This window comes from Leuresthes tenuis, unplaced genomic scaffold (assembly GCF_036924035.1).
Source record: "Leuresthes tenuis unplaced genomic scaffold, fLeuTen1.0.hap1 SCAF_15, whole genome shotgun sequence".
NCBI classification, from domain to species: Eukaryota; Metazoa; Chordata; class Actinopteri; order Atheriniformes; family Atherinopsidae; genus Leuresthes; species Leuresthes tenuis.
In genome coordinates this window covers 26073682-26085692 of record NW_027325369.1, presented here as the reverse complement: position 1 = coordinate 26085692, position 12011 = coordinate 26073682, and the positions used below count along the sequence as shown (strand labels likewise).

Sequence of the window (12011 nt, the reverse complement as noted above, 5' to 3'; positions counted from 1 at the left end):
TGGAAACACACATGTGAAAGTGACTCACAGGCAGAGGAAGTATGTGATCGAAGCCAGTGACAGCATGCCATTCACAATACAAACTGCAGGACACATTACCTCCAAGTGAGGTCTTTAGCATTCTTTTTAAGGTCCAGTGAGACAAATAAAGTGCCAGTTTAGACAAACACATAGCAGCTGTTAATGGTTATTTGTTCAGTGCACATAACTGCTGTTGCTAGTGTTCCTGGAATATCACACTGAGTGGAGAATTAACAGTTTAGAACACGTTCCAAAAGATTTTTTAATTTACTTTGAATTTACCATCCTGATCCTATAAATAATTGAATTATTTGTTTTGCATAATATTTAAAAAGCGTATTTTCTTATTTATTCATTTACATTTTTAATTTATACAGCTGGAAGTGGGAGGAAGTGTCACCACCAAACAACTGGACAACCTGATCTCACAGACTGAGTATACTTTAGGTGTTACTCCAATCTACGATGAAGGACCTGGGCAGCCAATGTTGGGAAGCGCAATCACGGGTACATTAAAAATCATTACCGCAATGACAGAGTGAAAGGAGCACTGGTCCCATTTTCCCTGCTTTTGAGTGAGATAGAAATTTACTTCCTTTCCTCTATTCTGTAGATGTGGTTCCAGCGCCAAAGAACCTACGATTTTCAGAAGTTACCCAGACCAGCTTCAGGGCCACCTGGGATCACGGGGCCCCTGATGTGGCTCTGTACCGCATTGGCTGGACAAAGAAGGGAGAGGTCAACTACCAATATGTAAGAGAAAGCCAGCTGTCAAAGATGTTTACATTTTATAAATTGTGCAGGTATTTTGTCAAGTGCTTCTGTTTTGCTTTGGAAAAGACCTCCAGAGGAGGCAGCAAGAACATCTAAAAAACAGACTTTAGCACAAATCTACTCTTCATATTTCCAGTATTGAGCTTGCATTGCTTTCCTTTGATTTGTATTGGCTACAGTTTTTCTGTATTTGTTATGTTTTCCTCACCAGGACATCCTGAGCAACGATGAGACAAGCCGAGTCCTGGAGGACTTGGAGCCAGACACACCCTATGATGTGTCTGTCACTGCAATCTACCCAGATGAATCAGAGAGTGAAGATCTACTGGGCACCGAGAGGACATGTAAGATGCGCATCTTAGCAGCTGTGTGACCACATCTGAACAAGAAGTCTTAACACTGTCGTGTTAAAATTACTTTACAGAATCTCTTTGTTGGATCTTGATCAAAGGCTTAAGCAGTTTTTACAGTTACAATTTTTGCCACCTATGAATGAGCTGACTGAAATTTTAAGTTCAGGGTATGCCCATTATACCTTTCTATTTCTGCCTCTATAGTGTCCAAGCCAGATGGTAGACCAAGTAAGTATGTTTGCGGTAAAGCCAAAAGAAAAAGCATGTCTTATTATTTCATTAAGTCATCACCACAGTTGTTCTCTGGACAACTGTTATTTCATCACGAGAAAGGCTCTTAACCCATTGACTGCTCCAATGGTGCTGCTTCTGACACAGCCCAGTTTTATTATGTTTGTTTGTCCTTGTCTGTGTTGTCCGTGCTGTTCACCCAAAGGCTTCTTCCTGAGTATGTTCGTACTCAGATGAATTAAATGGCTGAAGATGGATTTCCACCATGCATGCTTGGCAAAACAGAGATTGAAATCCCTGTTTTTGAAGCCAATCCCATCAATCATCATCTCTTCATCTCTTCATCCATCCATCCATCAATTCATTGCATTTACCCATGCATTTATGAGTCCATTCATCCTCCTTCTCATCATTATCATCATCATCCTCAATCCAGTGCCATTTAAAAGAATCCATCTCTGCTTCAGAAAAGACAAAATCCCTGAGGATTTTCTTTTCCTCTTTAAAGCTGCAGTCCTTGTCAGTTACAACTTATTGATAGATCATCTTTGTTTGTACATAAAAGAAAGGTTATCAGCTAGAAGTTATATTTCTATAGAAATTACTACTAAAGACAAAAAACAGACATGGTAACATACTTTCACCAAAATAATCAAGGACTGTGTCTTTAAAAGATATTCTGAGGACATCTTAATGTTAAACGCTCTTACCACATGCAGATCTTGATTTGGTTGTAACTGTGATTTTTGTGTTTGTTTGTGCACTTTGCAGCACCTAATGCACCTCCCACCAACTTAGTTGTGTTCAATGAAACCACCACCACTTTGAACGCCAGGTGGACTCCACCTCCGGGCCGTGTCCAGAACTACAAGATCACTTATGTCCCCTCAGCTGGAGGCAAGAGTCAGACTGTAAGTCACACCAAATCCAATAACAGGATATTCTCAAAAATATATTTTAAATGGTTGTGTTGAAGAATTGGAGCAGAACTAAAGTGCAACTTAGCAAACTTGTGATCCTTGTTAGCTTCTAAGTTAGATTTTATTATCTATTAAAGGAAAACTGTCCGTTGCTGATACATTTTTAAATATAATTTTTGTTTCCAGACTTTTAAAATCAGTTCCACACTTCCTTTTTCTTTTTGCTTCTTCACTGGACTTTAGTGGTGCATCCACAAGTCACTCGCCACTCATGGCTTTAACTCACTCAGTAAATTAATTTCTACCTCCTGAGCAGCTTTGCCTCATCTGGGAAACTACTGTAATTCTTTTGCTTTTTCATGATATTCTGACACTGCCGAAGGTCTCCTGCTGGTCATGCATTTTTGGCTGCTGTACTCGGTGTGCAAAAGCTTTTTTGGATGACAAATAATTTTTTGGTTTCAGTTTTCTGTCTCATATTTCTCATTGCTTTTCAAAGCAAGACTTAAAAGAGAAACAGAAGAATGCTAGCTGTGCTGGCACACATGCTCACACACATGTTTACAGATTGAGAGCCACACAAATGAGCTGTGACGCAAGCCAAATCTAGGTTAAATGTTTCAACCAACTTCAGTTCAAATATTTCTCATCATTTCTTAGCTTTTATGGGATGTAAGAAGTTGTGCAAGAGAGTAAATTTAAAAAGTTCACACGAAACATCTTGAGGGCTGACACTCCAAGGGCTCCATAGGGAGAACTTTTATCTGCAATGTGGTGTGACGATCATCGGCAAGCTGTGTGTGTGTGTACATGAAAAATGTAATGCACTTGTTCAGCTAGGTCAGTGTATGTGTAATGAGAGAGTACTGTGCCATGTGTGTCATATATTATGCAGCAGATCATGTTTAAAGTGTAGAGCAAAGATGCTGTGCTCCAAAACCTGGCTTTTAATTTGTTGTTTTCTCACTGTTAATAAGACCCAGATGCTATCGAACATATTGGAGAAACCAAGAAAAGATTTCTAAATTTAAATTTCTTATAATTCACTTTGTAAAACTTTTTGTACAAAAACATTGCCTCAGCTGGTGATGATTCCCTCTTTATCAGTTTATGAGATTTAGATTGTCTGAGAGATATCACACTTAAAGTTTGATGGAAATTTGTAAGATAAAAACTCCATATTTAGCCAAATTGTCTTGATTTGCTGTCAGTATTTCAAAAAGTATAGCTATCTCAGGGAATTTTTAATTATTTTGTCTGGGACAAGTGTGTTTATCAGAAATGCCTTACCCACATTGTGCACTTGTGTTCAAGAAAAGTACCACTTCTGTTTTTTTTATTTGCTGGTAAAAGAGTCACACTAGAGATAAGAGATATACACTAACAGACATTAACACATACAAATCCACATGCTAACTGACGATCTTAGAATTAAAGCAAGACAAGTTTATTTGTAGAGCACAATTCATACACAAGGCAATTCAAAGTGCTTTACAGCTACATAAAATCACAAGAAAGCATATAGAATAAAATAATCATCAATTAATTAGATTAAAAGCGAAGAGTGCAGATAAAATACTTTCAGCTGTCATATGCACAGCTAAATAGAACTGTTTTCAGTCTGGATTTAAACATTGTCAGAGTTGAGGCATCTCTCACATCTTCTGGAAGACTGTTCCAGATTTTAGGAGCATAAACCTGAAATGCAGCCTCACCTTGTTTAGTCCTGACTCTGGGCACCAGTAGGAGACCCCTCCCTGAGGTTCTCAGAGTTCCAGTTGGTTCATGTGGCTCTAACATGTCAGAGATGTTCTTTGGTGCTAGACCATGAAGAGACACGAGCAGAGCTGATTTAAAGTCTGTTCTCTGAGCGACAGGAAGCCACTGCAGAGACCTGACCACTGCACTAATATGGTCATATTTCCTGGTTCTAGTCAGGACTCGAGCAGCAGCATTCTGGATGTACTGCAGCTGTCTTACAGGCCGTTTAGAGCCCAGTGAGCAGGCCGTTACAGTAGTCTAACCTGCTGGAGACAAACACATGGATCAGTCTTTCCAAGTCTGGTTTAGACACTAATCCTTTGATTCTGGCAATGTTTTTTAGATGGTAAAAAGCTGCTGATGTTATTAATTTAATGTGGCTTAAAGTTCAGGTCTGAGTCCAATATTACCCCAAGATTTCTAATTTGATTATTAGGTTTTAGAGAGAGAGTCTCAAGGTGACTGATAACACTTTCTCTTTGTTTCTGTGGGCCACAGTGATTTCAGTTTTGTCTGAGTTTAGCTGGAGAAAATTGTTTTGAATTAACTCTTTATAGCTTACGGTAAACCAAAAGTAGTACAGTAAATTCATCAACAGTCATGATAAGACATCCGCCTGTTTCAGACATTAGCACAGAGATTTGCCTTGGCCTGTGCATGATGCAGCGGTCATGTCCAAAAACACTCAAAACATTCCTCCTTTGAAATGTTGACAGCTCCATAGTTCTCAAGGAAAATGTTTTTTTCCCTGAAGAAATATTTTATCTTCTGATAAAAATATCACCCTAAACTAGTTGAGCTTTTGTTTGAGAAGCTTAATTCATCACATCTCCATTCCATGACATCGCTTATAGTTTAGGCTTTTGAGGGCATCAATAACTGATTTAAATCACATTTTCTCCCCTAATTAGATTCAGATTGGAGGAAAGAAGACAACTGTCTTGCTTCCCAAGCTGACCCCTGACACTGAATATTCCATCAGCGTGGTGGCATTATATTCAGGAGGAGTTAGCAGGGATCTTAATGGTCTTGGAACTACCAGTAAGTAGTCTATGACTACAAAATGATTCTCAAAAAGAATGTAGTATTGTATGAGCCTGTGGCTGTGGCAGTATATGTGCTGCTGTAACTGTATTATACATTTATGCCTACCCCAGAGCCTTTGGGTGGTGTTAGGAACTTGCAGGTAACCGACCCCACCACCAGCACCTTGAATGTCCAGTGGGAGCCTGCTGAGGGTAACGTGCGCCAGTATAAGATCTTCTATGTCCCTGCAGCTGGAGGAGATGAAGAGATGGTAAGCTGGAAATAAGCACTGAAGCTTCTTTCTATAAAGCATCTAAATAAGTGAAAAGATTTAATCCTTTTATAACCCAACATGTTGTATGTAATGTACTTCTGTCTAGGTGCAGGTGTCAGGAAGCACCTACAGCACTGTGCTGAAGAAACTGCAGTCTGATACAGTCTACACTGTAACTGTGGTTCCTATTTATCCTGCTGGAGAGGGACAGCGCATGTCTGAGAATGGCAAAACATGTAAGGACTGCATGCTTGTAATCAGTACAAGTCAGTATGAGTTACAAGTTACAACTTATACCAGGGTGTTTTTAACTTAAAGAAGAAATAGTGACATTCCTTGAAGACAGCTTTCAGGGTTTAGAAAAGTCAGGGGACTATGAATGACAGCATTACCACAGAAGGATTGTGTTCCAAGTTGGGAACCCATTCATGTTATTCCAGAATGAACTCACTGGCCTTAGTTGCTGGCTTGCTCTTACTTAGTGCTGGAACCTTCAGTAAGGCAGTCAGTTATAACTAATTTGTTCATGATATCATCCAAATCCTTCCAAACCTTTAAGTCAAATCGACCTGGTGAAAAGCAAATTTGTTGCCTGGAAAGTAGATACATTCACATTATGTTTAAAATGTAACATAATAAGACAACACAATGGAACATGGATTTTCAAGTTTCTCCACCTATTAAACCACCAAACTCTGCTAGGAATGAGTCAGCATTTTGTGGGGTGATTGCGTAGGAAGGAATTCCTCTGGGCTGGCAGCATCATAATGGTGTCTCCTCTCTCTTTACTGTAATATTGTCCATTTATAGGTTGGAATGAAGGGTAGTGGTTGGGATAATGGAAGGACTGGAGAATGGGGGAAGGGATATATTGAGTATTTGGCTCTGCTATTGGGAAAAAGTAACAGGGGTGCTTTGAAATGAATGGTGAGCATTATTTCTTTTATGGCTCTCAGCTCAATTGGCCAGGGTCATGCTCCATGCATGCTACTGTTACCCCAATTTTCCCTCCTGTAGCAGTGGTCCTTTACGGTTAGTAGTTTTTTTCCCATACATGTTAACCAAATTCTTATACAGTGTGTAGAGTTTATCGCTCATACACTTAAAACGATTTTTTATTGCTTGTCTTGGAACTTTTCTGCCTGTTGTGCTCATTCAAATGGCACTTATTTAACTTGTCCTCATTTAATCTATTAATGAGGAACCTGCACTCATTGTTTGAGCTAACATTGCCACTAAGTGAGTCCTCATTGTGTCTGGCAATTCATAGCAGCTTTCTCTGTAGCGTTCTTACGTCTGTGAAACTTTAAAAGTACGGAAGCTTGTTCTCTGTGCTCCCCCCCCCCCATGTTTTTCCCCTGCATTTATGGGGTTATAAGAGGGAGCGGCACAAAGCCTCCAAACATCTGCTTTGGTTTTTTTTTTTGGAAGGCAAGTCTCACACAAGGCTGCAGATGCGCCTTGTATATCCTTTTCATTAACCTTTAGGGCACTGACAGGAAGCATCCCATTGACAGCAGTATTGTTAAATAATGTCTTAAACATGTCCCTCTTGATTGCTTTGGTGAATTGTTCCCGTTCTATTGAAATGCTCTCATATGGTCCTCGTATGGCTATCCACAAAACTAGTGTAGAACTTGTTTTTAAAGCTTTGGTAGTGAGGAAGAATTATAGTACCACTGGTTCACAAAGGTAGCATTTACATTTTCAAGTAACTCCCATGAAACTACATAAGCTAAGGCATAAAACAGACTTTATGCCTTACTCACACTAACCCTTGATTTCACCCCTGTGTGTGCTTCAAAACCACCTTCTTACCATCCAACTTTTATGGCTCTGCAGTGGAGCGCAGCCCGGTCAGAAACATCAAGGTCTACAATCCCACAACCAACACTTTGAATGTTCGCTGGGAGGCAGCAACGGGCCCAGTCGAACAGTACCGGGTGGTCTACGCTCCTCTGACTGGTACCAGGCCTTCTGAGTCCGTAAGTTTCCATCTGCTGTAGTGGAAAAAGTAGAACACAGCTCATATGAAGAAAACACATCAGGAGTAGTGTACAACAACTTACTACAGTGCAAGCATTGCACAACAGAAGTATGCTTCCTATTTATGAAGCATTTGAGTCATATATTATATATGCTTCCACTGACGGTCTTATTGGTGTACTTAGAGTTGGAGGTGTGACTAGATATGACCTTAGCCACAGTTTTTTTAAAACCAACATTTACAGTACACCATGTGTCATGGTATGCTATTAAACACAACTAGTCTGCTCACCAAATGGAGTAACGCAAGTGCTTTTGCTTACATGCATGTTTGTAATTACCTCCAACAGTATTCTTTTATGCATCTTAACTACTAAACTGTTAAACCAAGACATGCTCATTAAAGCAGAAATTCTTTAATTGCAAATCCTGCTTGCCACATAACATGTGCCATATGCCATCAGAGTACCCACATCCTCACGTGTAAAGGATCCATAAAAAGCTCAACATCACACCGTAAGCATCAGCATCTGCCAGAAAGATTGCACCATTAAGAACAGATTCTTCCCATGTCTTTTAAAAATATCACGGTCTTTTAAAAGTGACGCATATTTTAGTGGATTGATGGATAGGTGGACTTAGCCTTTTTCCCTATCCGTTAGCACATTTATGGCGGGTTAAAGACTTTTCCTTGGCCAGAGCCAATGATTTGCATCAGTGGCAATACGGCCTTTTTCATCCAATACCATCAAATTTAACACCAGCTGCTGATTTGTAGCATGAATTATTAGCCTTACTGGTGTCCGCTGTGATATTATTTTTTTATACTGACGCTCCCAAACACCTCTGAAAGGTTTTAGCCTGGAGAGACGGGAGCAGACTGCAAGTGGTACAATCAGAGGAAAAATAGATTAAACAACAGGAAAACATTGTTGTATCTGCAAGCGACATGAAAACATGGCAAGCAGATTCAGACATCCAGCTGTAGCTCCGTGACACACATATGGTGTTCCTTCAGACACACAGCCTTCTTCAAAACATATTTTTCCCTATTCATCAAAAGCCTCAGAAGATATGTTTACCCTTCCACCTCGGGGACTCCCTCAGAGAGGTTATCACCAGGTCAGAACCCTCGAGGAGCTCTGACCTTACTCTGTCCAGCTAATTAAGACAAAGACAAAGACAGATTGAGGAGAAGGTAGCCTCTGTATAATCAGCTGTCACACTGTCAGACTGTGTTAATCATCCATGTAGACTGTCAAGCCCCCCTTTCTAACCACCACGACTCTGAGCATCAAAGGAATATTTTGCTTCTCCTTTCCCCTTGGTGCTGAGAGTGATGGGCTGTTGAGTAAAATGGAGGGGGTAGTGCTACGTAGGGTTCAATACAAGCAGCTGTCAGGAGAGAAGTGAAAGATCTTCATTTGTGTACAGGTTGTGTAAGGATGTGGATCATGTGTGATCCACTATGCAACTTCTTTATTTTGTTTCAGAAAATTGAAAGTGTTACTTGGATACTCTTAATTCTGTATTGGTTACATTTGTAACACCAATATTTCTCTGCTGTCTCTGCACAGATTTTGGTACCAGGCACCACTACCACAGCTCTGCTAACGCAGCTGCTCCCAAACACTGATTACAGTGTTGGAGTTGTTGCACTCTACAGCGATGGCGAAGGAGCCACTGTCACTGATAATGGAAAGACGTGTAAGCATCTGGGCCAGGGTGTTTAAAGAAAACAGCCTAAGGAGCTGAGCTGAGTTATAGAAATGTTTTGTCTTTCATAGTGCCCCGTAGTGGTCCGAGGAATATGCGTGTATATGACCCCACCACCACCACTCTCTCTGTTAGCTGGGAACATGCAGAAGGTCTTGTCATGCAATACCGCATCACCTATGCCCCGACCACAGGAGACCCTATCGAAGAATATGTGAGCATATTTATAACTCTATATATTCAGTTTGAATAAATTGTATTCTCTCCCTTTGCTGTAGCCCTGAATAATGTAGCGTCTCTCAGTAATTAGAGATGTTAGTAAATGTGCAATTTAAACATCCAAATATGCTTTTTATTTGTTTCTTGTATAGATTATCATTCATAATGTGAAACATCATGTTTTATAGACTACAGTTCCAGGGAACATAAACAATGTGATCCTACCAAACCTGGACCCAGACACTCCTTATAACATTAAGGTTACTGCCATCTATGCCGATGGAAGCGGAGGAGAGCTGGAGGGAGATGGACGCACAGGTAGAAACTGATCAGTCCATGAAACCACATAAACGTGTCATTTTCTTTAACTGATGCTCCAATCAAACCCTGACAGGTATTAAGGGTACTATTATCTGCTGCACATACATGCAATTACCCGAGTGCAGAAATCTGAACTGACTGGTTAATTGCTTCAGTTCATGAATCATTGTGCATTGGAGCAAAAGCAAAATTCTTTGCTTTTCAAGACTGCCAACAGGGCATAATTATGAGCTGCTTGTACGCCAGTGAGGAAGATTTAGTACTTGCAGCATTGGCCAATGTCTTGCCTAATTTTGCTTCTTAAACAAAAGACACATTATTAAATATAATAATATCCAGAGGCCAGAAGCTACTTGAGGTGGTTAATAATTGTTTTGTAACGACAATACAGTAAATACATTGCTGATAGATTACCACACTGAATACATTGAAATTGAAAGCTTCTGCTGTGTTGACTGTGCCGTTTTCTGCAGTGGGAATGCTCGGTCCCAGAAACCTTCGCGTTTCTGATGAGTGGTACACCCGCTTCAGGGTGTCCTGGGACCCAGCCCCCTCCAGGGTCAGCGGATACAAGCTTATCTACCAACCTGAGGGTATGAACAAGCTTTCATGTGGCTGAATAGTGCTATTTTTAGGGGAAAATACCATGTTTGCAGTAGATTCTATTCAATTTGAACCTTTTAAGCTGTTCACTAAACTCTGCATCACTTACATGCTGTTTTTTAATTTTGCTATCCCTTTTCAGGCTCTGATGACTCTTTGGAAGTGTTTGTTGGTGACGTGACCTCCCACCAGTTGAATAACCTGAAACCCGGAACCACCTATGATTTGAAGGTGCTGGCACAGTACAACACAGGCTTCAGTGAACCTCTGATTGGTCAAGGCACCACATGTAAGTTGATTATTCTGTTATCTGTTGTGTGGCAGGCATTGACCATTGGTTATTAATTAGACATAAGAGAAATATGTATTAAAAGAGTTCTGATTTGCTCCCCTTTAGTGTATCTAAATGTGACTGACTTGACGTCCTACAATGTTGGCTATGATTCTTTCTGCATCCGTTGGGCACCTCACAGAGCAGCTACCTCCTACAGGCTCAAAGTCAATCCTTTTGACAGTAAGAGCTCTACTCAGTTACAGATTATAGTAGCTATGCCATTAGAATATGTCTTATACCATAAATCCATTAACTTTCTATGCTGTTCTCTGGTTTCTTTCCTCTTCTGTAGCCTCTAAGAGTGGAGCTCAGGAAATCACTGTCAGAGGCTCAGAGAGTAATTATTGTTTTGATGGCTTGACCCCTGACACTCTTTACAATGCCACTGTGTACACCCAAACCCCCAACCTTGAGGGACCTGGAGTCAGCATCAAGGAGAGAACATGTAAGAAAATGTACTTTATGTCAGTTCAGAGCTAAAATTTGAGAATACATAACAGAAATTACCATAAAGAGCTATGATGCGGTTTTAAAGTTTTTGCATTTTATTTCACTTTTGTTTTGCAGTGGTCAAACCCACGGAGGTGCCGACTGAACCTCCCACCCTTCCTCCTCCAGCAGTTGTCCCCCCTCCTCTGGATGGTGAGGAGAGCTTTAAAGTTTACATGTCTTGGTTAGGTTCATTATTTTCATAATACAGGTGAGATCAGTCATTAACTTTGCTTTACCTGCACCACAGTGTGCAAAGGTGCCAAGGCCGACCTGGTCTTCCTCATTGATGGCTCCTGGAGTATTGGAGATGAGAGCTTCAACAAAGTCATCCAGTTTGTTACAAGCATGACTGCAGCGTTTGATATCATCAGCCCTAGTGGCATGCAGGTCAGCATCTTTTTTTGGGCTTCATCCATCTATATACAGTATTTGTTAGTCTATGTGTTTCTCTATCAGCTATCGCCATCATCTTACTATATTCACTTTCTTTGGACAGGTTTCATTTGTGCAGTACAGTGATGAGGCCAAGACTGAGTTCAAATTGAACACATACCATGACAAAGGAATTGTGTTGTCAGCTTTGCAAACAGTCCGCTACAGAGGAGGCAACACCAAGACAGGTACACCACCAAAAAGAAATAAAACATCTTTGCAAACTAAAAGTTCTGAAGAAGGTGGATTGTTCAGATTTGCGGTTCTCTGTCTTCTCTCATCCTTCATCCAGGCATTGCTCTGAAGCATGTCTACGAGAAGGTGTTCACGTCAGACAGCGGCATGAGGAGGAGCATCCCGAAGGTGCTGGTTGTTGTCACAGATGGCCGCTCGCAGGATGATGTCAAGAAGAGCGCAGAAAAACTACATCATTCTGGTATGTGTGGAACTATATTCATCACTGTCATGTGTGTTCAACTTACCATTGTGTGTACAGCACATGTGTGGAATGTAATACTGAAACCCAAACTTGCTTCGCTGATGTGAAG

General features: G+C 40.6%; 1 protein-coding gene across 4 annotated transcripts in view; it reads left to right on the top strand.

Annotated features, from left to right (window-relative positions):
• Window positions 1-12011, top strand: part of col12a1a (collagen, type XII, alpha 1a) — a 50989-nt gene that overhangs the window by 22986 nt on the left and 15992 nt on the right. For 3 of the 4 annotated variants that reach the window (XM_072365553.1, XM_072365550.1, XM_072365552.1), the window contains 20 exons: window positions 399-528; window positions 635-774; window positions 1007-1139; window positions 1353-1376; window positions 2151-2290; window positions 4972-5101; window positions 5218-5357; window positions 5467-5596; window positions 7203-7345; window positions 8924-9053; window positions 9134-9276; window positions 9470-9599; window positions 10076-10195; window positions 10348-10494; window positions 10603-10719; window positions 10832-10984; window positions 11107-11181; window positions 11279-11418; window positions 11528-11651; window positions 11756-11899. In XM_072365553.1, coding sequence (XP_072221654.1) covers window positions 399-528; window positions 635-774; window positions 1007-1139; window positions 1353-1376; window positions 2151-2290; window positions 4972-5101; window positions 5218-5357; window positions 5467-5596; window positions 7203-7345; window positions 8924-9053; window positions 9134-9276; window positions 9470-9599; window positions 10076-10195; window positions 10348-10494; window positions 10603-10719; window positions 10832-10984; window positions 11107-11181; window positions 11279-11418; window positions 11528-11651; window positions 11756-11899 — 2533 coding nt within the window. The remainder of the gene's footprint in view (window positions 1-398; window positions 529-634; window positions 775-1006; window positions 1140-1352; window positions 1377-2150; window positions 2291-4971; window positions 5102-5217; window positions 5358-5466; window positions 5597-7202; window positions 7346-8923; window positions 9054-9133; window positions 9277-9469; window positions 9600-10075; window positions 10196-10347; window positions 10495-10602; window positions 10720-10831; window positions 10985-11106; window positions 11182-11278; window positions 11419-11527; window positions 11652-11755; window positions 11900-12011) is intronic. The other variant, XM_072365551.1, reaches the window with a different exon arrangement.